General features: G+C 54.5%; 9 protein-coding genes across 9 annotated transcripts; 5 read left to right on the top strand and 4 right to left on the bottom strand.

Annotated features, from left to right (window-relative positions):
- Window positions 1-1,195: 1,195 nt before the first annotated feature.
- Window positions 1,196-1,871, top strand: DSM5745_07870 (uncharacterized protein; the record flags this gene model as incomplete). The annotated part of the gene is made up of 2 exons (XM_026749886.1): window positions 1,196-1,806; window positions 1,835-1,871. 2 exons carry the CDS (start codon window positions 1,196-1,198, stop codon window positions 1,869-1,871), a joined length of 648 nt encoding a protein of 215 aa, XP_026601918.1.
- A 2,973-nt stretch (window positions 1,872-4,844) lies between these two features.
- DSM5745_07869 (uncharacterized protein) lies at window positions 4,845-6,477 on the top strand (the record flags this gene model as incomplete). Its single annotated transcript, XM_026749885.1, has 2 exons — window positions 4,845-5,082; window positions 5,150-6,477. 2 exons carry the CDS (start codon window positions 4,845-4,847, stop codon window positions 6,475-6,477), a joined length of 1,566 nt encoding a protein of 521 aa, XP_026601917.1.
- Window positions 6,478-8,226: 1,749 nt separating this feature from the next.
- On the bottom strand, window positions 8,227-9,358 carry DSM5745_07868 (bZIP transcription factor; the record flags this gene model as incomplete). The annotated part of the gene is made up of 2 exons (XM_026749884.1): window positions 8,227-8,610; window positions 8,660-9,358. 2 exons carry the CDS (start codon window positions 9,356-9,358, stop codon window positions 8,227-8,229), a joined length of 1,083 nt encoding a protein of 360 aa, XP_026601916.1.
- Window positions 9,359-12,844: 3,486 nt separating this feature from the next.
- On the top strand, window positions 12,845-13,855 carry DSM5745_07867 (bZIP transcription factor; the record flags this gene model as incomplete). The annotated part of the gene is made up of 1 exon (XM_026749883.1): window positions 12,845-13,855. One exon carries the CDS (start codon window positions 12,845-12,847, stop codon window positions 13,853-13,855), a length of 1,011 nt encoding a protein of 336 aa, XP_026601915.1.
- A 2,229-nt stretch (window positions 13,856-16,084) lies between these two features.
- Window positions 16,085-16,550, bottom strand: DSM5745_07866 (uncharacterized protein; the record flags this gene model as incomplete). The annotated part of the gene is made up of 2 exons (XM_026749882.1): window positions 16,085-16,358; window positions 16,420-16,550. 2 exons carry the CDS (start codon window positions 16,548-16,550, stop codon window positions 16,085-16,087), a joined length of 405 nt encoding a protein of 134 aa, XP_026601914.1.
- Window positions 16,551-16,748: 198 nt separating this feature from the next.
- DSM5745_07865 (Con-6 family protein) lies at window positions 16,749-17,117 on the bottom strand (the record flags this gene model as incomplete). The annotated part of the gene is made up of 3 exons (XM_026749881.1): window positions 16,749-16,827; window positions 16,879-17,034; window positions 17,077-17,117. The coding sequence occupies 3 exons, from the start codon at window positions 17,115-17,117 to the stop codon at window positions 16,749-16,751; spliced, it is 276 nt and encodes a 91-aa protein (XP_026601913.1).
- A 578-nt stretch (window positions 17,118-17,695) lies between these two features.
- DSM5745_07864 (trehalose-6-phosphate synthase) lies at window positions 17,696-19,221 on the top strand (the record flags this gene model as incomplete). The annotated part of the gene is made up of 3 exons (XM_026749880.1): window positions 17,696-17,978; window positions 18,028-19,117; window positions 19,167-19,221. The coding sequence occupies 3 exons, from the start codon at window positions 17,696-17,698 to the stop codon at window positions 19,219-19,221; spliced, it is 1,428 nt and encodes a 475-aa protein (XP_026601912.1).
- A 1,705-nt stretch (window positions 19,222-20,926) lies between these two features.
- On the bottom strand, window positions 20,927-21,559 carry DSM5745_07863 (hemerythrin domain-containing protein; the record flags this gene model as incomplete). The annotated part of the gene is made up of 2 exons (XM_026749879.1): window positions 20,927-21,271; window positions 21,326-21,559. 2 exons carry the CDS (start codon window positions 21,557-21,559, stop codon window positions 20,927-20,929), a joined length of 579 nt encoding a protein of 192 aa, XP_026601911.1.
- Window positions 21,560-22,239: 680 nt separating this feature from the next.
- On the top strand, window positions 22,240-24,522 carry catA (catalase catA; the record flags this gene model as incomplete). The annotated part of the gene is made up of 2 exons (XM_026749878.1): window positions 22,240-22,786; window positions 22,835-24,522. The coding sequence occupies 2 exons, from the start codon at window positions 22,240-22,242 to the stop codon at window positions 24,520-24,522; spliced, it is 2,235 nt and encodes a 744-aa protein (XP_026601910.1).
- Window positions 24,523-24,829: the final 307 nt, after the last annotated feature.

The raw sequence follows: 24,829 nt of genomic DNA, 5'->3' as shown, positions 1-24,829 counted from the left end.
CTGCTCCTCAGCCTTGCCCAGGCACGCCATCAATCTCTAGACAATCTCTCTCAACTGCCTTATCTCCTCCGCTCCTCCTTCAACCCCTTCAACATCGACCGCCAAAGGTGACCGCAATACGGACTGGACGCCTCACTCATCATCAGCATGGCCTCCACGACCACAGTGACCCAGAAGGCTCCGAATCGAGGGCCCCGTAGTCCCACCGCCGATCCTCGAAGCAAAAGATGCCATGCTCGAACACGATTCCAGTCTCCGAATGCCTATACAGAGGACGTGTGTCGGAGCAACAAGGAGAGCGTTCTTTCGTCATTGAAAATGAGCCCCAATGTCACACGGCGACCATTTCATTGTCCCCGCCGATGGGTTGACGGCAACTGGCTCTGAATCAACAAAAGTGCGTGGAATTTGAGAGGAATTTTCATGCCCGAGTGTGAATGCAACAAGCCCATACAGCCTGGAGGGAAGCCAGACAAGCCTCCAGGAGCCTCCTCCGCCACTTTACATCCCGTGAATGGATTGACGCCGCGAAGTTCCAACCCAAAGCTGCTCGTGCAAGAGCATGCGATTATCGAATTTCGCCAAATGGCGGTTGGATGGATGCGGATGTCTATCGCGCAGGGTATTCTTCTGATGACCGGGTCCTTGATTCTAAAGTCAAGTCAAAAAGCCTTCATTAGCGGTGGAGGCCACTGCCTAAACTCAACTATATTACCGGGCTACTATTAGGTTGACGAGCTGGGGTAATCCCCAGCGGTGCATCATAGTCCTTTGCCTAGGATGAGCTGAGATCGAATCGCGTTTTCTATCCCATTGCATTGCAAACACGGAGACAGAGTGGCCAATCTGTGGCTTTCTGCCCAATATCTCCTCGTGAATTGTACGACACAAGCATCGCTGCTTACTTGCGGTAGGTGGGAGCCCCGCACGAACCCCTCTTTACCCTGACATGGTAGGATGAGGCTGGCTGAGGGCTGCAATGACGAGCGTTAGGGGAACTATGGTTCGTGGAACACCGTCAGTGCCCAAGAAGGCTACCGGTGTCAGCCAGCCACGCCAGCTTACAGGTATATAGTGTCTCGTCTTCCTCTGATCGCTTTCCTCTGTTGAACTCAAACGCCTGCACAACTTCGCAACAGACGCATCATCCATCCATCCCATCAGACCAAACTACCTCTCTCTCTGCCACTTCACGATGGTCGACGCAGTCTACTTCTACCCCCCAATCCACCAAGCCTACTTCTTCAGCGGCCTCCGCTACGCCCGCATCAAATTCACCCCGGGAACCAGCCACGAAGAAATAACCTACGGCCCTCGCCGTATCGTCGAGCACTGGCCATCACTAGCCTCAATCGGCTTTGGCAGAATCTCTGCCGTCCTCCCCATCGACGGCAAGCCCGAGGAGGCCTACTTTTTCTCCGGCGCCCGCGTCGCACACATCAAGTTCGACTACGAGTCCTACACCGACAGCGTGCTCGGCGGTCCGTGGACGATCGCCGACAAATTCAAGAGTCTGCGCACGCCTGAGTTCGGTACGATTGACGCCGCGATCCCGGTCCCCGGTCACCCCGGCCAGGCCTATTTCTTCGCGGGTACGAACTATGCTCGCGTTGATATCGTGGGAGACACTGCGGTTGTTGCTTCGAGGGAGATTACCAGCCACTGGCCTGGTCTGAACAAGGCTGGGTTTGACTCGGTTGATGCGGCGTTTCCCCAGCCCGGAAGCGAAGATGGGGTCGCGTATTTCTTTAAGGGCGATAAGTATGTGAAGATTAAGGTCGTCGCTGGTGAGCCCGATGAGATCACGTATGGGCCCGAGACTATTATTTCGCAGTGGAAGACGCTTGAGTGGATCTAGTGCAGGTGCATAAGGATCGTGGTGCTGCGACTGCGATCGGGCAAGTTCTATCCGGATTTGCCAGGACTATAATTCTCTTACTGCATCCTTCTATCATCGTATATGCCTAGTAAAGAGCAATCAGATTTCTTTGACTCACCCAGCATGAGCTACCCCGTAATTCGCCATAATCAGGTCATGTCCACGGTCTTCCTTCCATCGTCGGTAGAGCACAAAGGCCACATTTCCCAGAAAAGTGACCCAATTGACGAGTGCATATTGTGGAAGGATTCCTTCTCGAAAGCCCGCATCGCTGGCCGGCCTGGGCCGCACAAGTTGGCTTGGGAAAGCTTATTGCAAAGTCTCAAGATCTCAGCTCTAGTAGTGATGGACAGGCTGATCTCCCAGGCTCCGCTCCGCTGGCCGAGGCTTCGCCGGTGGCATTTGCGCGGTGCTGCAGGTGTGTTATGCATCAATGTCCCTTGAGCGGATCTCCCACCCTGCAGGTGCCTGTTCATTTCGTCTGACTGGAAACCACTACTGGACCCCGTCTTTCTTCCTTATCCTACACCTCTCTTCCCACTCGCACTCCCATCATCCATCCTTTACTCCCAACACACCTGCTACTTTCCCCATCTCGCCTTCAGCGTCATCAATCACTCTCGACCACGTCCGTCTTCACTGTGAGTCTTCTCCCATCGTCATCGCGTTTCTCTCCATTGCCAGCCAGAAAAGATGAAGAGACCTGTCCTTCACTAACACAGCCCACGTCTAGAAACAGCAGCAATGTGCGAACAGGTGAGGACAAAGATCAAACATCACTGCAACTGTCTCATCGATGCCCCCGTTGTCCTCAAGCCCAAGGACGGCTGCAACGGATGCGGAATCCCCAAGAGCCAGCTGTACTTGGGTCTGACCCGTCGCCGGGAGCCCTGCCCCAATTGCATCGCGTATGGTGTTTGGGTTAAGGTTGATGGCCAGTGGAAGCGTGCTTAGAGGTGCTGTGAGTTCTGAATTCTTTTTTCGGCCTGTGCCCGTTGTTTCCAAGGCCGTTTGCTAACGGATACCTTCGATGATATAGAGACGCGAAGTCATCCCATCCGACCCGATTCTTTGCGATGTCCTTATGTGGTGCGATCGAGCTGGAGATGGGACCTGGTTTGGGAAGTGCCGGTAGAGTTGCTATGGACACCATTGTGATGAAGGGAGACTTACAAATGCTATGACTATGACCCTTGGGTGTCTTTGGAATCTGGTTATCTAAATATCTAGAGCGTGTCGAAACGGATATAGTGCGCTTCTGCTACAGAATAGATAAACCCCAGACGGTTCTACGTCAAAGCTGCTTCGTCCACTGTTAGTAGAGCAGGAAGTACACACCTTCCAGAGAACAGCTCCGGAGGTGGAATAATTTTCTCTCTCGGGTAACTCTACAAGAACTTATCCAAGCGAGACGAAACGGCAACTCGACCTCTCTAGCTGACCTCAGACCAAGATTCCATTGCGGGTCAGTGTCAGCTAGCCAATGGCTGTAAGTCGTTGTGCAGCAATATCTTCAATTGCCGGTGCGTCACCCAGGGCATGGCCTGAGAATCAGAGAACCGGGAACCTGTCCGGCTACAACAGGGGAGAACAGCAGATGGAAGGCCGATTGACAATTATTTTTGTTCAGCAAGAACGGAGGACTTGGGGTCATTGACTTGATGGAGATCCCGATTGAATCCCACGTCATGGGAGGCTTTAAAGAAGCTAAGCTATGGTATCTATATAGGCAAGAGGTAGTATTGCCAGCTGGATGAGATAGTAAGTAGCAAGGAAGAATATAGTGTTTGCCTGCTCCGGTGAAGTCTTACCTGTTTTCGGATTGTGTTCTCACTTGAGCGGATTTTCCAAACTGCAGGTGACCATTGCCCTTCTGTTGAAATTTATTTCTTTCTGCCTGAGCTCCTTCTGTCTTCCTCCCACAAACTCTCTCCAGTCAACCTCGCTTCCTCCGTTAAGCATCATCTCCCATCTTCACGAGCATCATTCCTTTTCCTCCTACCTCGTGGTTTGAATGTAAGTCGGACCAGCTTCACGCTTGCCCACGCCCGCCAAGCAGATTCCCAAGCTAACACAGAGGAACACAGTCCGCAGACCGACAAAATGTGCCAGGAACTCATCGCCCCAATAGAGTACATCTGCACCCACATCGTCGAGACCCTCACCCCCGTCGAGTTCAACGGCTGCAAGAACTGTGGTGTCGTCGTCAAGAAAAACTACATGGGAAAGACTCGCAAGCCTTCCCCTTGCCCCGACTGCATCGCCAACAAGCTCTAGGTCATGAAGGGTAGAAAATGGTCTCGTGCTTAAATTGCACCCGCAGTCCACTGTGAGTAACGACCATGGGCGAGAGGCTTGAGGATTCGCGTTGAAGAAGAGCAGAGGGAGCTAACTGTTCGCCATGCTTGCTTTCAGATTAGTCGAGATGCCGCCGAACGTTTTCCGCCTTCGCGTCCAGAGGACCAGGACTGCTTTTGGTTGGGCTCCGTTGAATAGCAATTGATAATGATCTGGGGTGATTGCGAGTGGTGCTTGGTTCAGTGGTCTTGGGGTTGGTTCTTGGGCGCTTGGTGGTGTTTACCTGCTTTCAGCTCTAGATCGCACTTTTTCAACGTACCTTGCGTCCTTTTTTGTCTTTTAATCCAGTCCTCGTAGAAACATCTTGCCAGAAATGAAGTGAATCACGGATTCAGGAGTTTATTCCCTCCACGTTGTAGTCTAAACAAACCGTAGACACTGAGTGTCAACAGTCCCCTTGGTGCCTTATGGTTCAGGCCGCAAAGGTCAGGCGAGGTGGACCAATCAGGTGCGCGCTGTTGTCTCTGGGCAGGTGTTACTCTCCAAGTCCCAACGCTCACATTGACTGAACTCTGTCAAGACCTGCCATTCATTTTCGATCCTGGCTTACCAGAAAGGAGAAGACAGCAAAGAGTGCAGCCCGGATCCCTGACACCTCCACATCGTCATGGATCTTCAGAAACAATTCCCGACGGTCCACTACATCTGGGGAGGAGCAATCTCGCATGTTTACGAAGTCCATCCTCTGATCGTCCTCAAGGTGCCGGGGACAGGTGATTACGACGTGGAACAGTTCAAAAACGAGCTCAAGATCTACGACATCCTCTCTCGCCACCCGCCTTGCCCGTTCATCGTTCAATGCTTCCACTGCGCTGAAAACGGGATCTTCCTCGAGTACATGAAGAGTAAGCACTCCTCCGGCAACAGACTGCTTCGAAGCTCTTGCTGCGGCCACACTAACACGGCTCGCAGATGAGGTCCTCGCCTTGCGAATCCAGAACAACCACACAAGAGACCACAAAACAATGGTCGTCACCGAAGTCAAGAAGCTTGAACCTCTCGGCCTCCGCCAGCAATGGATGACCGACCTCGCCGGAGCGACCGCATTCCTCGAGTCTCTGAACCTAGCGCATGGCGACCTCCGACCCGAAAATATCCTCCTCGACGGCGACAAGGTCAAGCTGTGCGATTTCGACTGGACGCGCGAGTTCGGGGAGGAGTACTGGACTTGCGAAGCGCCCTACGGCAGGTTCTTGAACAAGGGGGAGGAAGAGGCGGGTGAAGGGACTTGCGGGCATGGTGGCAACCTATGCGTGCGCACGGAACTTTTCGCCCTTGGCTCGCTTTACTACCTCATCAACTACGGCTTCGAGGTCTACGGGGATCGCTGTGTGTCTGAGGACCCCGAGGGGCGTGGGGCCGCCGTGGAATCGCTGCTGCAGAACATGCAGTTCCCCGAGCTGAACGGGGATCCTGTCATGGATGCCATTATTGACAAGTGTTGGCACAATAAGTATCCCACCATCGCGGACTTGGCTGCCGAGTTGGAGCGCCTTTTTGATGGGGAGGGTACTAAAGTCAGCACTGCCAGTGAAGAACACCATCGAGTTGAAGCTAGTGGGGATGGCGAAACCACCATCGATGCTGCTGTCGCCGAGGATACTGCGGGCAAGTCTTCTGAGGCTGGACCTTCTGAGGCCGGATCTAGTGAAGCGGGATCGACTGAGTCCGGAGCTTCAGAGGCTGGATCTACTGATACTGAGACAGAATTATCTGAGAATGCATCTCTTGAACATTGTCATCTGGACGAAGGTCATCTCAAGGAAAGCCATCTAGAGGAGGGTTTTCTCGAGAAAGGCGATGTTGACGAACATCACCTCGAAAAACGTCGTCGTCTCCAGGAAGGTCATCTCGAGCAAGATCATCTCGACAAAGGCCATCTCGAAGAAGTTCTTCTTGACCAAGACCCTCGTGAAAAAGAACCGCCCAAGAATGCACTTGCAGAAATAAAAACGCATGAGGAAGGACTGGTCAGCGCGGGAACCAATGCGCCCGAAGCAGCTTTGGGAGAAGAAACCGGCAAAAGCAACGCTGACGAAGGCGTTGAAGAAGACGAGGGATACGCCAGTACCTCTAGACCTCCCAGCATGGATGAAAGCGGAGCGCTAAAGGGGGATTTCTCTGCCTTGAAGGCCATTTGTCAGGACTTGGTGGCCCGCGGGCTTCTCGACGCTCTTTCGTCGGTGGAACCTAAGGACCTCGGATTCAGTGTTGAATGGTACAGATATCACAAGGGTTGAACCACACTCCCCAGTGCTCTTTGTCTGCCTAGAGCCAGCGTTCGCCTTAGAATTACTTCCTTCTATGACGTGGGAAATTAGTTGTTGTTTTGTCCTCAGATTTGTCCTCACTGGTACTAGATATTACATGCTCCTTCCATGTTGCTAGGAAATAATAAATGCACCACAGATGGAATCTTTCTCAGTAATTTTAATCAGTCTAACCAACCCTAAATAAACCAAGACACTAAGATGCCCGACAGTTTAATAGATCCAACAAATCAGCAAAGCACCTGGGCAAAGCAAAAGACCTCCCAAAGCTACCAACGGCCCCTGGTTCCCCTCGTCACAATTATCAAGCTCGGGCTGGCCAGCATAACCCACATAGCGAGCCTTAAAGTAGCACCCGCCCTTCCTACTCGCCTCGGTAAAGTTGCGTCCGCAGATGCTGCACTTGTTCCCCTGCTGGACGAGCTTCTGGCCTAGCTGCGCCCATCATGAACGGGATCCCAGACCCCGGGGGACTCTTCGGCAGATGAAGAGACACGAGGTGAAAGACTCCGTTCCTAGGAAGTGCTTTGTTGATATCACTGTTCCTGTTAGTACTGGGCATGGTTTGCCGGCTGGTGATGGTTGATGGTAGATGGTTGATCGTGTATTGAGAGGGAAGCTAATGCTTGATGGAGGGTGTAGTTGGTGGTGCTTTGGGGAATTTATATAGATAACTTCCTGGATGAAGGTCCCTGAGCGATACTGAGGTTAGGTTTGTGGACGCCTTTGGTGTCTTTCGATTGTTCCACTCTTCTTGCATGGTATTGATAGACATCTGCAGATGATGAGGGCTTTATCTCTGTACGATTTCACGCATGGCTTGGCCTGTCAGCGCATTGCGTCAACTTCCTAATGCTTTGACCCTCGGCGCGGATGGATGAGAAATCGTTTGGTCTGGAGAGAGAGGAGGGAAAACATCAGTGAGTGTCTACGTTGCTAAAAGCCAATGGGTCGAACCGAGAACTCGAATAACCAACCAAGTATTTACAGAGTCTAGCCCTGGAGCTTGACTCCTCTGGATTTTAGGCCTCTTTCCAATCCTCCCAGCGATTCTGTATTAGACTGCTGCAGGATATCAGTTGGTCGAACCAGTATTTCTCCACCGTCCTGGGCTATAGTCCATGACCGGGCGAATCCGAAGCCAACTGTTAATCTTGCTCAGGAGGAGCCAGGGTAAGGTCATAGTACCGCAGCTGAAGAAGGGCTTAGAGGTGCAGGTCACGCCGGCCGCGTCCCAGATAGATTAGCCTAGCCGTATGCTGGGTATAGGTCCGCTTCGATGCTCGCTAGATATAGATAGATTGTAAGAGGTCTCCATTTTAGAGGCAATTCCTATACTGCAGATGCCGTAGATACCGCTGTATCGCTCGGAGTTTGGTGCTTGCGCATGAATCTTCCGGATATAACGTCTGACCCATGTTTTATGCTTGAGGAGACTGAATGTAGATGGTGCGGCATGGCCGTTGAGACGACGAAACGTAGAAGGGTTTAAGTACCATACTCAACCGACAGTAAGAAATAAGGTTGGACGGCATGTTTGTGCAAGAATCGTACATTGAAGCGATATATATACATGCTTCGCAACTATACTCGTCAAGTCTAGCGCAGAAGTGCCACAGACAGACCTGGAAACCAAGTGATAGAACCGCTAAATGAATAAACGAAATCGGGGACTCAAGACGCCCATACGCCGGCAACGGTGCTTGGTCGTACGACATCTCAAGCCAGGATATTTTCATCGTCGCCAATATTGACATATTTCTTCAACTTGGGGAACATAGCCGCCCACTCCCGCGACACCTGCCAGTTCTCGTAGTCGTACAAGCCCTTCTCAAAAGCTTGGGTCGGCATCAGCTCCCCGTTGTCATTGGTGTAGATGAACTCCTGATCCCCCGGCCACTGGAAGTGTATGGAGCGCATGTACATAATCACCGAGTGCCGCGGGTCTTGTATTTGCTGCGCCTTGTGGATTAGGCGATCGCGGAGGCCAGGCCAAGGAAGGAAGTCGATGCAGACGGGGTGCGGGACGGTCTTTTGGATGTCGGTCGGGTATAGCCAGGTCGGGACGTCGCGCTGGGTTTCTTCGTCGGGGCAGAGGCGCCACTGGACGTTGTTAGCTGAGGGACGGGTGCTGCTACCGCGAGCGACTTACTCGTAAGAAACGATACATCACAACATAGCAAGCGAAAAGTGTGCGCACGTTCGCCGGCCGGACTTGGCTGAATACCAAGCCCAGGATCTGGATGACGGGGTTATCGGTCGATGTTGGTCGGAAGACATGGACGAGCGACGGGGTGCGAGGGAGCCGCGTGCTGTTGGAGATGCTCTTGTTGAGACCCTGGTGGGCGCGCAGCAGAATCGAGAAGGTCGAGTACTCGAGGCATTCGTAGTAGGAGCGGTGGTCGACTCCGCATCGGCAGTCGACAGGGACACTGTTATCGGGCTCGCCCAGTGCCGGCGCGTGTACGAGCATCGGGAGTTTATCGGCGGGGAGAAGGAGCATGTCGTGTGCGTTGGGGAGCGGGCGCGGCGGAGCGATCGAGGCCGTCGAGGTGCCCGCGGCAGGGACGGGACTCGGTGTTTCCGCCAGATCAAAACAAGCGAAATAGCGCGACTGGTCTCGCAGTCTCTCGTTGAGAACGCGAACCTGGTCGGTCAGCGACTGGACGGCTTGCTGCAGATTTGTGACCTGGGTCTCCAGGCTCTCCATCTGGCGCTTCTGCTGCTCGCGTTTTGCCTTGTGATTGATGCGGTCGGCCTGTCGCTTGCGCGCCAGCTGGGCTTCGGTGCGTCGACGCTTCTTGTGGGCGCCGTCGGAGGGCGTTGGAGGGGTGGAATGCTCGATCTCCATTTCGACTTGTTGATTTGATTCATTGATTTCCTTGAAAAGGAGAGTGAGCAAGATGGGAGGTGGGAGAGGAAGGCCGGGACCTGATCAGCAGCGCAACCCCGCATTCTGGCCGCCCACGGGGTTCAGCCACCACCTGATCCACCCTCCTCTCCCTTCACGAGGCGGCCCTGGATCCAGGCCGAGGGCTCCCTGCACCGTCGGAAGCAATGTCCTGGCGGTTTCTTCTTATATTGGCCTGTCTACATCTACATTAAACTCAGGAACCGTGTGGAATGGTCTGGTTGTTCCTTCTCGCGAGGTTTATTGAACAGTGTTATTCCGTACTAACTCGCCGTTCTCCAAGCCAGGTTTTCAACCTTTCTTCATCTGACGCAAAGTTCCCCTTCGTCAAGTCATTCAACGGCAACGATGTGAATTGTTTTGAATACCGATTAGCACTCCGGAGGGCCCCGTTGTGGTGATCTGCCTCCCGCTCGCTACACGCCGCGGAGACGAACCGAACCGTGTCAGTATGGATTTATTGTGGATACATCGCTGGTGGAGATTGTTGGTTGCATTCGGTGACACGCTGAGAAAGCTCTACAACCATTTTGCTATATCGAACCGAAGAGAAACTGCTCTGGTTGATTTCACGAGCCCACGGAATCGGGCCTTCCCAAATACGGCATACCCATTGCAGGAACTGGTTGTGCAGATTTCTTCTCTTCCATTTACCGCTCTCGAATACAGACAGAAGCAGGATTGACGGCTCAAAGTCTGCCGCGAAGCTTTGTATAGCGCCCGGTCAACAAAGCCTTGAAGCACGTGCCTCGGGTGACGGCAGCCTTCAGGTGGTCGACGTCGACCAGGCAAGTCTGAGACGCAGGGGTCGCAACCAATGAGGCAGCTGGCAACCTTTCGGCATTATTCAAGGTATACAGCTAGTCGACGCCCATTCAGCTAGTTCAGGGCGCTCCAGTTCTCTGATTTATAGCCCGCTTGAGAAATCATGGCGAGAAAGACCTTACGATCCCAGCGGGTACTAGAGAATTTCGACATCACTCGCACCAAGCGAAGATATCTTAGCGCTTCTTTCCTAACCTATCTCTCTGTTGGATGTTCTGCCCGAGAATCTGGATACCCCTGGCATCGCCGCATGACGACCCCCTGGCAAAGCACGGCAGAGACACTCCAACCCTGGAGTGTAACCCAGATGCACTCCAGCTATTCAAATCCGCCCGCAAACTGGCGGGGCACGAGCAAGGTCTGATCTCAGTACGGTATCACTCCGCGCAGTAGTTGCGCCGCCCCTCGGCGAACAATAGAGGGCGAACGAAGTAGCACAAACACCCTATTCCGCCCGGGCTTGATCTCCTGTCACCTGCGAAACATTCCCGCGGTCTAGGGGCAGCGTCGTCATACGAATCGGTGACTTCATTCTCTCGAAAAATCCCGACCTCTCGAAATCGAGTCCTCCGGTCTGAGCGGCAGAACGTACCGGTCGCATCAACGAGAACCGACACTCGCCGAAACACGCGACACTCAGGCTGTCGATAATAGTTGTTCTCCAGGTTACGCTGGGGACTGGTTACCGGAGGCAGCAAGCTCTGTCGTGAAGTCCGCGGAGTTCTGAAAGACGCCGAGCAAGTGCTATTTTGGTGCTGGAACGCTGCGGGCGCCGTGGTTTCCCCCGACCCAAAACGTGGGATTCTATTTCGATGATGTCGCCCTGCAACGTTGTGCAAAGTTAACTTTATCGCCAAAAGAAATGTTAGGTGGAGCGTACCGAGTTGCCGGGTTTGCATGCACCTGCATTATTGTCCGACTCCTTCTCCATCCCAGCAGTATGTCGTGATATCAAGCGCAGCAGGCTGGTGTTCAGTTTGAGGAGCCATCGCGCCTGTCTAGCGACGAAGATACTGCCTCTGTAACTCCTGAGTCCAGGACGTTTACTTTGTTCTCACATTCCAGAGAGGAACATGGCCGAGTCGAGGAATTCCGCCTTGAATCATCAACAAGGCTTACCCTGGCGCTGGCGACTTAGAGTTATGCCATGCCTTCAAGAACGATCTACGAAGCTTCCAAATCTCTATGACGCAGCGGCCGACGTCAAAACCGGAGCGTGGGGCTGGAAGGTTGGGGTCGCCCAGAGGTCGAAGGCCATCAACTTTGGTGCAGTGGCCCAGGATAACCCCGGGTTCGCTAACAACCTTTCTAACTGACATGTGACCGGTCACAATAATAAATCATTCCAAGACATAACGGGATTCGCAACATCCGTTAAGAAACCAGTTTTCTCCAGGGAGTCCTGCTTTGCTCCACCACTGGATGGGGATGCGGCCAAAAGTACAGTGGGCTTGAGGGGCGGGATGTAAGATCCAGGCACTCCCATTCGTCAGATACGACATCCAGACGCAAAAGTACGCGACATTCTCACTCTGTACTAAGTCGATGGATCGCAGCCCGCTGCATTTGGACAGCTGCACTGATCGTCGGCTCTGGATCAGCTTCATACATCATCATTGGTGGAGCCTGCTCCTACAGCTTCTTACCCTGAACGGCAAGTGGCGGCAAGTGGCGGCTTGATTCATCCTCTTCTCGGCGTCCGATGCCTTGAGTTTACAGTGGCTTGCTGAAACACGGTTTGGCTTTCTTGGAGCAATAGCTCGGCGGATCAGCCGTCCGAAGGGGGTGATTTGGTGAGACGGCCATGCATGTCATCCTGCATCAGCTTATCTTGCTGACCTTGTTCCCGTTTGGGATTTCCTTGTTGTGCAGCCGTTGACCGTAACACATTGCAATGCAATGTTATCGCTTGCAGGAAATGATAGCCAGGCCTCTGCTGCGCGAGAAATGCGATCTGGAACCATCCAAGCGCGGCGCACGAGAGGTTCAAAGGCTACCAGTGCACGAGGCAACGAGGCAACCACGTCCCCAGCCCAGTTCCAGCACTTTCCACTAATGCGCTTGGAGTACCGGGGTGGCCGAGTCCAGCGGCGCTTCTCTTCCCGCCACTGTGATTGATCAAGACATGGCACCCTCACTACGCCGGCACAGTGCAAGCGTCATCCTGACACTAAACTACCCACTGCCCTGGGCCTCAACTGCGATTCTGAAAGGAGCCAAGATCAGCTTCCCTTGAGGACCGTATGGCTAGTCGCGAGCTTCCCACGAAAACGTCAAGACCTTGGCTTGACCCTGCACGCAGTGTGGGTTTCCCCGCTTACTCGATCTCGTCGGGCACAGTATATAGCTCGATCGCGTGTCTACGGCACCTTTCGGCCTTTCTTGGATTCTTCATACTCGATTGCTGACCTAGCTCTACATTGGACTCAATACTAAGTACTTGCACTTCAATCAATTCAACTTCAATCTTTCATTATCTACCCCCTAATTGTTCTTCACACATCTTAGCGAGGTGTGCTTACTATCATATGACCGAGACGGGATCTCCATAACGCAATTCTTTGCCAGCCAACCGAGCAGGACCACGTTGGTAACAGCATAATGGCCAGCCAGACAACATTCTACCAGCCCGATCCCTCTCTGGATGCGTCGATCGCCCCAGAGTCGCTGTTCTTGGGCCAAGAGTTCTCTCCAGAATACCTCTCGCTCTCTTTACTGGAGAAAGACGACCAGCACCCAGAGATGCCTTTCGAGGCGTTCCAATACCAAGCACATCAGAACCAAATGCAGCCTATGCCGACTATCCCAGCTGAGAGCGACATGAACCGCCCTCGGCTCCGCAACCGCGCCCTCCGCCCAGCACCCCCGGACAGCCGCAGAGGCTCGGCCGACGACATGAACCAGCCTCCATTCTACTCCTACGGGTCCATCCCCAGCTATTCATCCTTTTCATCCAACAACTCCAACCCCCACGAGGCAGACCAGGACTTCCGCTTCTCCCCGCACTCGGACATGAGCAGCAACAAATCGACCTCCCCCCTCCGCTGGCAGACAGGCGACACCGAAAAACGCGCCAAACATCTCGAGCGCAACCGCGCGGCCGCCAGCAAGTCCCGTCAGAAGAAGAAGCGCGAAACGGACCAACTCCGCACGCGGTTCCAGGAGGCGTCCCGTCGCAAGTCGGGTCTCGAAATCGAAATTAAGGAGCTCCACAGCCAGCTGCTCTCGCTCAAGGACCAGATCCTCATGCACTCGCGGTGCGATGATGAGGCCATCCATATGTACCTGGGGCGGATGGTCAAGCAGGCGACCAAGTACGATTCCTTCTCGTCCGCTTCGAGCGGAGAGCCGGACTGCGATGACCGCGACCGGAAGCTCGAGCGTCGGCATGCCTCGGACTCTATCTCGCCTCGTCAGGCTGCGGTCAGTTTGCAGCACCCTCACCCACACGGTCGTCCCAACCAGTTTGAGTCGGACATTTCGAACGGGCAGCAGTTCCCGATGAGGATGGGGGATGGGGGATTGCCCTGCGGCGTGGAGAAGCCGATGATGAACCAGATGTTCAACCAACACGATCAAAATATCTTCGATCTGCAGATTAGCATCTCGTGATATGAACCTGTTCATTGCGCATCCGTTTTTACTACCTGCGCCTTTTCTTTCTTTATCTTCAGCATACCCAGTACGATCTGTACGAACGGTCCCGGCGCACACGGATGGGGGTGGATATCTCTTTTGGTTTTTGAAAAGCGTTACGTTACGGTCTACTGACGGCCTTTTTCATTCTTCATACCAGTTAAAGTCAATAAAATGCGTAGATATCTTGATAGATGCTGTATTATATATGTCGGTAGTCGTGATCCATTACATATGCCTGTTCTTTGTTCTGTGTCTCCCGTCCTCTAGCCTGGGCGCCTGCTGTGTAACTGTGTAATATAGGCTCAACCCAATAGAAAACCCGCAACATCCCACAAAACTCAAACGCGATTATCAGATCCCGCCAGGCCAGCATGCAAAAGCACCAGTCTCGAGACCAAACCCCGAGTCCCCGGTCTAGCCCTGCTTCTTCACCCTGTCCTCCCAGCCCCCTCACCGACAATCCCGCAGCCCTACTCTATACAATATACAAACTACCGTACTTATCAATCACCTCCATCTGCACCAGTCACAACCACCGCCTCCCCACCAACCCAATCTCCCGGCCGAGGCTGTGCGTAGCCCCCCTATCCCTCCTCCCTCTCCCTCTCACCAAATGCCTCCACCTGCAGTCCTGCACCGATACGGACTCCACCCCTTCCTCTCCCTTGCTTCGATTGGGTACTCGTTTTATACCCTCCCCAACCCGGATCGTACTGCGCATAACCTTACATTGAACCTCCCCCGAACTTGCCTTTCGTCTGCCCACTGACATGTGTTGAAAATGCGGATGCGGGTGCGGATGCGGATCCGGCATCGCGCCTTCTAGAAATACATAACCCCGACGCTTTGTTTCCAAGGTTGTCGCGCCTCAACGGAGGGTCCTCCCGACTCAGCTGGGAGTTTCGGGATCAGAATCACGCACACGTACAGGGGCGACATCCATGGATGTCCGTGTAGATGCATCGCGATGCACTCTCCACGTCCCGCCGCCTCCCTGGGTCCATTTGACGACGCGGGGGATTCAAGATTCGCGTATATTGTATATTGGCTCGTCGGCGCGTCGGCCGTAGAGTTCGGGTTCGGGTTTGGGTTTGGGTTTCACTGTGAGTAGTGCGATGCGCTGCGCTGGCTTTGGATGAGATGAGATGAGATGAGACTCCGGGATAGGTAGGTAGGGGACCCGGGGCTAGAGCGGAATGCATCCCATGCGCGGCTGTATGGAATCGTCAATGGCACGAACGCCTCTTCTCCAACGCCTTTTCTGCGCCCTTGGACGATACGCTTTGCTTGCTTGCCGGGGCGTGAGCGGAAGGGGTTCCGGACGTTTGAGACTTGCAGGGGCGCATTGGCACCCTCCATTCGCTGGTGACTGTTGGGCGAGATGGGGACTGCGGTTGGTTTATGGTGGGTTGTCGGGAGGGACAAGTAGGAGCCGTAGGTCTTGTAGAGCCGTATTTTTCTCGCCTGGCTTTCGGCGGTGGATTGGCTTTGGCTGCGGGAGGGGATGTCGTGAGCTGGATGTGGGTGGGTGTGGAGGGGTGGATTACTGCAGCCAGCTCTAGATTCGCAGGGGTGTTTTGTCTTTGGCGCAGAGGGGGTTGGGAGGGGCGATGAACTCGCGGTAGCGTTTATTTATCGAGCTGATGAGAGCCCTGGAGGACTCCGGGGTTCAGGGCGTCGGGGAGTTTGACGGGGCCGAATGAGTAGAGGAAGGGGGTTAGTTATTGCAGGGCGAGGGCCATGTTCCTGGTTTGCTGCTCTGTCCTGTCTTGTCCTGTCTTGTCTTGTTTTGTCTCCTGCTTTGGAGCATTGGAGAGGAGGACGGGTGTGTAGTGTAGCAAGTGGTGTCTTGATCATAAGGTAGTGTTCTTTTATGGTAGACGCTGATCTGTACCTGTGGTGTTGAGAGGCATCCTTGGGCTTTCGCTCCTATTGCACTCTTCTTGACGTCAACTCGGTAACCCCTCTCTCATCCCAAGTTTCTGCTACACTCCCTGCCAGGATGTGAATCTGATGGTGCTATGAGAGATACTGGGTGCTCCAGGCCATCCGATCTTCGACCGATCTATACGGAGTATGGCAGATCCAGACCCGTCCTATCCTATGCCAGAATCATTCCACAGATAAAAAAAAAAAAAAAATAGATCATGCACCCAGTGCCTTCTTTCATTCCCAATCTCAAACAACAATACAATACAGAGTCTAATTCTGCGGCCTCTGCGGCGAAACCGTCCCCTTAAACTTGGCCGTCTCCGTCTCCCCCTCGCCCGTGATACTCTTGCCGGGCTCGTTGACGTACGGGTTGCTCGTGTCCGCGTTGCTCAGGCCCTCCTGCTTGCTGCTCATGCTGCCCTCGCCTGCGGGCGCCTTGCGGGTCGCGGGCTTGTCCTTCTCCGAGGGTGTTGGGTGCGTGTCGCCGCGGCCCATGAACAGGTAGAATGCGGCTGGGATGCCGAGGGCGGCGCCGATTATCATGCTGGGCATGACTTGTTAGTGGGGGGGTTGGAGGAAAGGTAAGAAGGGGAGGGGAGGGGTACATTGTGTTGTTGCCGCCGCCGCCGCTTGGTGGTGCGGAGGGGTCGGAGGCGTATGTGCGGCGGGTGATCTTGGGGCGGGGGGTGGTGAGGGCTTGGCCCCGAGGGAGGCGGAGGGCGCGTGGGAAGGGCATCTTGGTGGTATTGTTTGGGATAGATGATTGATCGATTGAATGGAGGTATTTTGCAATTTGGGGAGAGAGGAGGTATATACAGCTGGGATGGCATGACCGGCAATGATGTAATGTGAAGCTGTCATGATGTAGTCGGGATTCTCCACTGTCAGGAAAGCTACTCTGGGAATTCATCATTTAGCTATCATTATCTATAGATTACTCCTGCGGCATCTCGGCCAGCTTCTCCTTGGCCTGCTTTTTCCCCTGCTTCGAGATCGAGTCGTTGCTCATCGCGCTGAGGCAAGGCATGTCAGATCAGCTAAACAGGAGTGAGCAAAGAACGTACGCCTTGTAACCGCCCGCCACTCGGTTGGGGGACTTGTCGCGAGCGCCCTGGGCTGTCAGAATCTCCTCGTGAGGCTGGTCGCCGCCGAGCTCGTTGTCGAGGACGTCCTGGGCGTGCTGCTTGGCTTCGTCGGAGACGCGGGGGTTGTTGAGGGTGCTGGCCCATTAGAAGTGTTCTTAAACAAGAAGGGCAGCATACGCCTTGTAGCCTCGCATCTGGTTGACTTTCTCGTCGGCCATTTCTCTAGATTGCTAAATCAAGAATCGGATATAGCAAATCGTCTGTCGGAGTGTCTGTTCTTCCTAAATCGTCTTCTTCCCCGTTAAGCTGCAGCAATATATACAATCGCCCGCCGGTTACTGTCCGCTTGGGCATTCCACGTCGGGTTGCAGTCAGCTTCACGTCAGTCCCATCCATGCTTTCTTCTCCTCCCCAGACTGTCTGATCTGGAGACTCGAAGGGTTGAGTGGTGACGTCATCCCCGCATCATCTCCGCATGCACTCATTCACCATTTCAACACAACAGACAGCCGGAATCTTCGAGATAGCAAGGATAATCCCTTCTGAAGCCTTGTATAAAGCCTGATATCAGCTGAGACACGCGTCCAGCGCCTGCAGCGCAAGTGGCGTAAGCCCACTGCCAGAAACGACCAGGGTCCAACGATGACGGGACTGGAGTAACACTTGGACCTGGAGACGACTTTAATTCATTTCATTTCATCTCGTATCCAAATCTGATAGCCTGTCATTGAACTCAATCTCGTAACTCTACCCCAACAACTCACCAAGTCAAATACAACTCAACAGCAGAATCAACATGTCCGACAAGAAGCGCGGCCTCATCATCGTCTCGAACCGGCTGCCTCTCTCGCTCAAGAAAGTCGACGGCAAGTACGAGTCCTCGCTCTCCAGCGGCGGCCTCGTCACCGCGCTCTCCGGCGTCAGCAAGTCCACCAACGTCCGCTGGTTCGGCTGGCCGGGCTCCAACATTGAAGACCCGGACGAGCGCAAGATCGCCAACGACGCGCTGTGGGAGAACGGCGCGGTGGGCATCTTCCTGGACGAGGAGCTCGCGCATAGCCACTACAACGTTTTCTCCAGTACGCCCCCGTCTTCATCTCACTTTCTTTCTTTTGCTAATCCAGACAGACGGCATCGCCTGGCCAATCCTGCACTACCAAAGCGGCGTCGACTTCAACGAAGACGCCTGGAAAGCCTACCAAAAGGTCAACGAGATCTTCGCCGACACCGTCGCGCAGTCCGCCGCCGACGGCGACCTCATCTGGATCCACGACTACCACCTCCTTTTATTGCCTGCATACCTCCGCGACCGCCTCACCAAGGCAGGCAAGCACTGCCCCATCGGCTTCACCCTGCACACCCCCTTCCCCGCCGAGGACTTCTGGCGCGCGCTCCCGGTCCAGAAAGAGCTGCTCTCCGGCGTCCTGGCCTGCGATCTGATAGGCTTCCACACGGACGAATACAAGCGGAACTTCATCGAGTGCTGTGCGCGCGGGCTGGACGTGTCCGTTTCGCACGATGGCGGCGACATAACCTACGGCGGACACACAGCACACACAGGGACCTTCATCGTGGGCATCGATCCGACAAAGTTCACATCCGCGCTCTCCAACCCCGACGTGCAATCCCGGATCGGCGAACTAGAAGAAGAATACAAGCGCAAGCTGGTCATCCTGGGCGTCGACCGCCTCGACTACACCAAAGGCCTGGTGCAGAAACTCCATGGCTACGACGCCTTCCTGCACCAGCACCCGGATCTCGCGAAAAAGACGACCCTCATCCAAGTCGCGATCCCCTCGCGCGAAGACGTAAAAGAGTACCAGGACCTCGAGCGCGAGATCTCCATGCTCGTTGGCAAGATCAGCGGGACACACAGCACGCCCGATGGAAGCCCGATCGTGTACATGCACCATTCTGTGCCGTTCACTGATTTGACGGCGCTGTATCGCATCGCCGATATGTGTCTTATTACCAGCCGGCGCGATGGGATGAATCTTGTTGCGGCGGAGTATGTTGCGTGTCAGGGGGGGCGGTTTGGGGTGTTGGTGCTTTCGGAGTTGGCGGGCGCTGCGGCGTTTATGAGTCAGGGCTCTGTGACGTTTAATCCGAGTAGTGTGCAGCAGATGGCTGATGCGATTTACAAGGCGGCGACGATGGGGGAGGGGGAGAGGAGGGCGGGGTTTGAGACGCTTGGGGAGTTTGTGCGGACGAATACGAGGTATGTTTGGCTGTTTTCTGGTGGGAGTGTATACTGACGGTGTCTGCAGTGAGAAATGGGGGGAGACGTTTACGAAGGTTCTGGCGGGGTTTGCAGGGTCCTAGAGTCGTTGGCTTGATCCAGCACTTGCCTTTTCCGTTCTTGCCTTCTTGCTTTTGCTTCTACAGGCGGGCCCTCTATTCAGTTCTATTCGATTCATTCGGCTTGATTCAGCGCCCTCTCTTTCTACTCCATTCTTTACTTCTCCACTCTTCGGTTCTATACTTACAGGCCCGCCCTCTACCTCTAATCAGTTCAATTCCATTCCATCCAATTCGAGATTCGCATTCTGTACCGTATCCATTAATATCTTGCTCAGCACCACACCACGACACCTGCACTAGGGCTCCAGCTCAAGCCTACTGCTCCCCTTCCAGTCCTGCCACCCTATCTTCAACGCCAGCCACCAATCGTCTATTCTATACAGCCAACTCCCCAATCACTTATCTCCAACGCCATCTCCCCACCCACCAATCACCCATTTCCACCCCCCAATCTCCCCCATCCTAGAACGCAGTGACGTGACCAGTCCCACGCACACCCACCAATCACGCCCGGCGGAGCGAATGTCCGGTACCCTGCCGCCCGCAAATGCCGCAATGGGGTATGATAGGTAGAACAGCAATGGCGCAAGCCACAGCTGCTAATGACGTCGGGTATTACGCCGCGCTAGGTCGAGTACACTTCAACCCCCGGCCCCGCGAGGCTTATCAGATTCGGGATTCAGCAGGTGCCAGGCGGGGCATGCAGGGAACCTTAAGCGCGGAGAACGGGAAGCTTCTGCTGTGTGACGCCGGGGATGGACGAGACGAGGCTGGGATCGGGCTGGGGAGAGCTGTTTCCGGATGGGGATAATGCTAGTATATGAGTCGGCATATGCTGCAGGTGACAGGGTACGGTATCTGGATTCTCTGGTGGTTAGGTAAGGTACTAGGGCGAATATGGGAGAATGCCTGGTTAGGTTTAGTAGACCCAACGGAAGAGAGACTTGTGAATCTTCCAGGGCCGTCCTAGGTACGGTCCTTCGCGAATTAGATAGCCCTAAGTACAAACCAACATGTGTCGCGCTGCTCGCGCATGAAGATGATGCTGGATTATTGTGATGAAACTTGGTTCCCCTGTTCTTCTTTGCTGACCATACAGTATACAAATACCTTGTTGGTTTGCCTTGGCCCTTTGCTTGCTTCCTTCCCTTGGAATAGCAAACAAACATTCCAATAATTAACGGTCACGCAGGACGCTGAGTGTCGTTGAATTTGATAAATATTTTACAATATCTGCGCAGTGTAGCTTCACGACAGCCCATTGTCCAACTCCACACCTGCAGCTCGCAGCAAACGGACGGCAACTGACAGAGTGGGCACGGCCCGCTTCCAAGGTCCTGGACATCCGAGCCGGAATACTATACGTATGGACCCCACGGAGTAGATGCGGCTTAGAAATAATGGAGCTTCTAGACTTCCACCAGTCCGGGTTAAGGCAATGCATGTCATTCTATGCCATCCCGCGCGAGGGCAGTCTACCTAGGTCCTACGGACTAATATGGATGCATACGAAAGCGCATTACGCAGATAGAGAAGCTTCATGGACAGTACCAAGCGCATATTCATATTCGTGCTTTCCGGAATCAGAATACCCTATCCTATCCTACCCATACAAAAGCAATTCGTAATACATAGACCGAAACAAACTCAAAGCCCTAACCTAACCAAACCCCAGAGCCCATACCATGGATCCTACCATTACCTTAATACTTAAGGCCCAGGCCCATTACTTCGTACTAGGATTCGGCATCCCACTCGTCCCCGGCCACGACCTAAACAAATCCGAAAGATGGTCCAGCGGCGCCGCCATCAGCCCCGCGACCGTCTCGAAGGGCGGCTTGTCCGGTGCAGACGGGTGGCTGCGACTCGGGACAAACATCTTCGTGCGCCCGAAGCTCTTGGACAGCTTCTCGGACTCGGCGGCGGAAATGGCGTCCTCGAGTTTCGGGAGATCCTGGCTCTCTTCTTCCTTGATGTGCTGGGATAGATCGGCCATGAGGGACTTGAGGGTTGATTCGAAGGCGGGGTCGGCGGGTTTCATGTTTTGGAATTTTTTGAGTTTTTCCTTCACCTGCACGTTCATTAGTACCGTTATTTAAGTGGGGGAGTGTGTGGAAGTGCCCACCGTGTTATGCTCGTGGCGGTCCTTGTCGGCCATGGCTTTGCCGTCGGGCAGGTTCTTCTCGAAGACCGGGTAGACGACCAGCTCCTCGCCGATGGAGTGGCGGGCGAGTTCCCAGGTGAACTGGTTCTGCCACTGGGTCTTCTCCTTGTCGGTTGTTGCGGCGAGGATCTTGTTGTAGTAGTCCTCGATCTCGCGGTGGTCTTCCTTGATGGCGTCGATGATGCGCGGGGCCATTGCGATGGGTGATTGGGAGATGGGTCTGGTTTGGGTTTGGAGGGACCTGTATTTGGGTATAGTGGTAGTAAACTGTCTGAGAGAGCGAGCTGGATTCAGGGTGATGAGCCTGGACATTTTGGAAGACGGAATAGAGTCTAGATATTTATGCTTGCGGTGGTCGCACAGGTTCTCTTCGGGTTACGATCACACGACTTCTTCTTCTTTATGGAGGGTTGATCGGCGGACGTCATGATTGTGTCTGTCTGATGCGATTTGGTTTTGGCTGGATGAAGCCTGGTTATGATCGCGAGAGCAGGTCTAGAGTTTGTATGGCGGTGGTGGTGGTGGTGGTGCCGGAAGGAATGCCGGCCAGTCATCGGGCACTTTTTAATCAGCGTCATCGTCACGAACAGGCCGAATGCGGAGACCAATGAGAGAAAGAGCATTACAAGCATGATCGACAACGGCCGCTGGTGTTCCAATGGGACGGGATCGGCGGTCTAGATTGACAGCTTTGAAATCGAGTTAATCGCGTTGCTTTTCATCATTCTGTCATCATGGCCGAACGCGCATGATGTCACGACCTGCCAGCCTGCAATCCTGCAGCAGCAGGTTATAACGGATATAACCACCATGGCGAATCAACCTTATTTCTCAACCAGACTTTCTTGTCTTTGTTTCAGTTTCCCTCGATCAGCATGGCAACGCAACTCGCCGCCGGCCTGCAAAAGGCCCAGCAAGCAGTGCAGGACACTGCCACCAAGAACAAGAAGGCCGTCGACATCGCCCAGGATACCGTCGACGTGCACAGCGGCCAGGAACAGCGGACTGACTTTGGTGTTGCCATCAGCGACCCAGAGCACTGGCTTCGCGTGACCAACGAGACGCACTCCGGCCCGTCGCTGTTGGAGGACCACATTGCGCGAGAGCGCATCCATCGCTTCGACCATGAGCGCATTCCCGAGCGTGTGGTGCACGCCCGGGGAACTGGTGCGTACGGTAACTTTACCCTCAAGGAGAGCATCGAGGACTTGACGTATGCGCCTGTTCTCACGGACACCTCGCGCAACACCCCGGTTTTCGTCCGCTTCTCCACGGTCCAAGGGAGCAGGGGAAGCGCCGATACTGTTCGTGATGTCCGCGGTTTCGCCGTCAAAATGTACACCGACGAGGGGAACTGGGATATCGTTGGAAACAACATTCCCGTCTTCTTCATCCAGGATGCCATCAAGTTTCCTGATATGGGTGAGTCATTCGAACAGCATTAGAAATGGATTATACTAACTGGCACAGTTCACGCCGTCAAGCCGGAACCTCACAACGAGGTCCCCCAGGCTCAAACCGCCCACAACAACTTCTGGGACTTTGTCTACCTGCACCCCGAAGCCACCCACATGTTCATGTGGGCCATGTCCGACCGCGCCATCCCCCGCTCCTACCGCATGATGCAGGGCTTCGGTGTCAACACTTTCTCTCTGATCAACAAGGAGGGCAAGCGCCACTTCGTCAAGTTCCACTGGATCCCCCACCTCGGCGTGCACTCGTTCGTCTGGGACGAGGCCCTCAAGCTCGCCGGGCAGGACCCAGACTTCCACCGCAAAGATCTGATGGAGGCTATCGACAACAAGGCCTACCCCAAGTGGGACTTTGCCATCCAAGCCATCCCTGAAGAAGAGCAGGACAACTTCGAGTTCGACATCTTCGACGCCACCAAGGTCTGGCCCGAGGAGCTCGTCCCCCTGCGCGTCATCGGCGAGCTCGAGCTGAACCGCAACATCGAAGAGTTCTTCCCCGAGACCGAGCAGGTCGCCTTCTGCACCTCCCACATCGTCCCCGGCATCGACTTCTCCGACGACCCCCTCCTCCAGGGCCGCAACTTTTCCTACCAGGACACCCAGATCTCCCGCCTCGGCGTCAACTGGGAGGAACTCCCCATCAACCGCCCCGTCTGCCCCTTCCTCAACCACAACCGCGACGGCGCCATGCGCCACCGCATCACGAAAGGCAGCGTCAACTACTGGCCCAACCGCTACGAAGCCAACCCCCCAGCAAGCGACAAGGGCTTCAAGTCGCACCCGGCCCCGATAACCGGGCGCAAGCGCCGCGACCTGACCCCCAAGTTCAAAGAACACCACAACCAAGCCCAGCTCTTCTACAACTCGCTGTCCGAAGTCGAGAAGAACCACGTCAAGAAAGCCTTCGGCTTCGAGCTCGACCACTGCGACGACCCAATCGTCTACGAGCGCCTAGCAGGCACCCGCCTCGCCGAAATCGACCTCCCCCTCGCGCAACAGGTCGCCGAGATCGTGGGCGCCCCTATCCCAACCAAAGCCCTGCGTCCGAACCACGGCAAGACCTCCGTCCGCCTGTCGCAGTTCGATTTCCCGCCCAAGGTTCCGGGGATCATGTCCCGCCGCATCGCGATCATCATCGGCGACGGCTACGACAAGATCGCCTTCCAGGGCATGAAAGCCGCGATTCTCGCGGCGCAGGCCCTCCCCTTCGTCATCGGCACCAAGCGCTCGCCCATCTACGCTGATGGCGAGGATAAGAATAGTTCCAAGGGCGTGATCGCAGACCACCAATACGACGGGCAGCGGTCCACCATGTTCGACGCGACTTTCATCCCCGGCGGATCGCACATCAAGACGCTGCAAAAGAACGGACAGATCCGGTACTGGATCGCCGAGACTTTCGGGCACCTTAAGGCGCTTGGGGCGATGGGTGAAGCCGCGCAGCTGGTCAAGGAGGTTCTGGGCAATGTTATTGGTGTTGAGGTTGCTGGTGCGGACTCCAAGGAGCCGGTTGAGTGGTATGGTGTTGTTACGGCGAGGGGACCCGAGAGCGCGGAGAGTATCAGTGAGGGATTCAAGATCCTTAAGGACGCCGGCGACTTCACGGGCAAGTTCTTCTACCAGGTTAGCCAGCATCGGAACTGGAAGCGGGAGCTTGATGGGTTGGCTTCGACGGTTGCGTTTTAGATGGCGTGTGTGGTTGCACTATTGTACTGTACTTTTATTCCCGGCTAGGCGTTGGTTTGTGTTGTATTTGGGTACCCTGTATGTGACGGCAGTATATCGCTGAATTCAGTATATGATCATTTCTCACTTTGTGTGTTCCTCCCCGGTTGAGCTGGGAATAATCCCAACGTTTTGGCGTCGCTCGGTAGTCGCTCCTCGTGGCTGTAACTCGGAAAGAAACGCCTTCAATTCCAGCCATCATCAAGTAAAGCCCTCGCTGCGCGGCATAAGAATCGCACTTGGAAGATGATTGCTCCAGCCAATATGT

Source organism: Aspergillus mulundensis (genome assembly GCF_003369625.1).
Source record: "Aspergillus mulundensis strain DSM 5745 chromosome Unknown scaffold_8, whole genome shotgun sequence".
NCBI classification, from domain to species: domain Eukaryota; kingdom Fungi; phylum Ascomycota; class Eurotiomycetes; order Eurotiales; family Aspergillaceae; genus Aspergillus; species Aspergillus mulundensis.
This window is presented reverse-complemented; position numbering and strand designations above follow the sequence as displayed.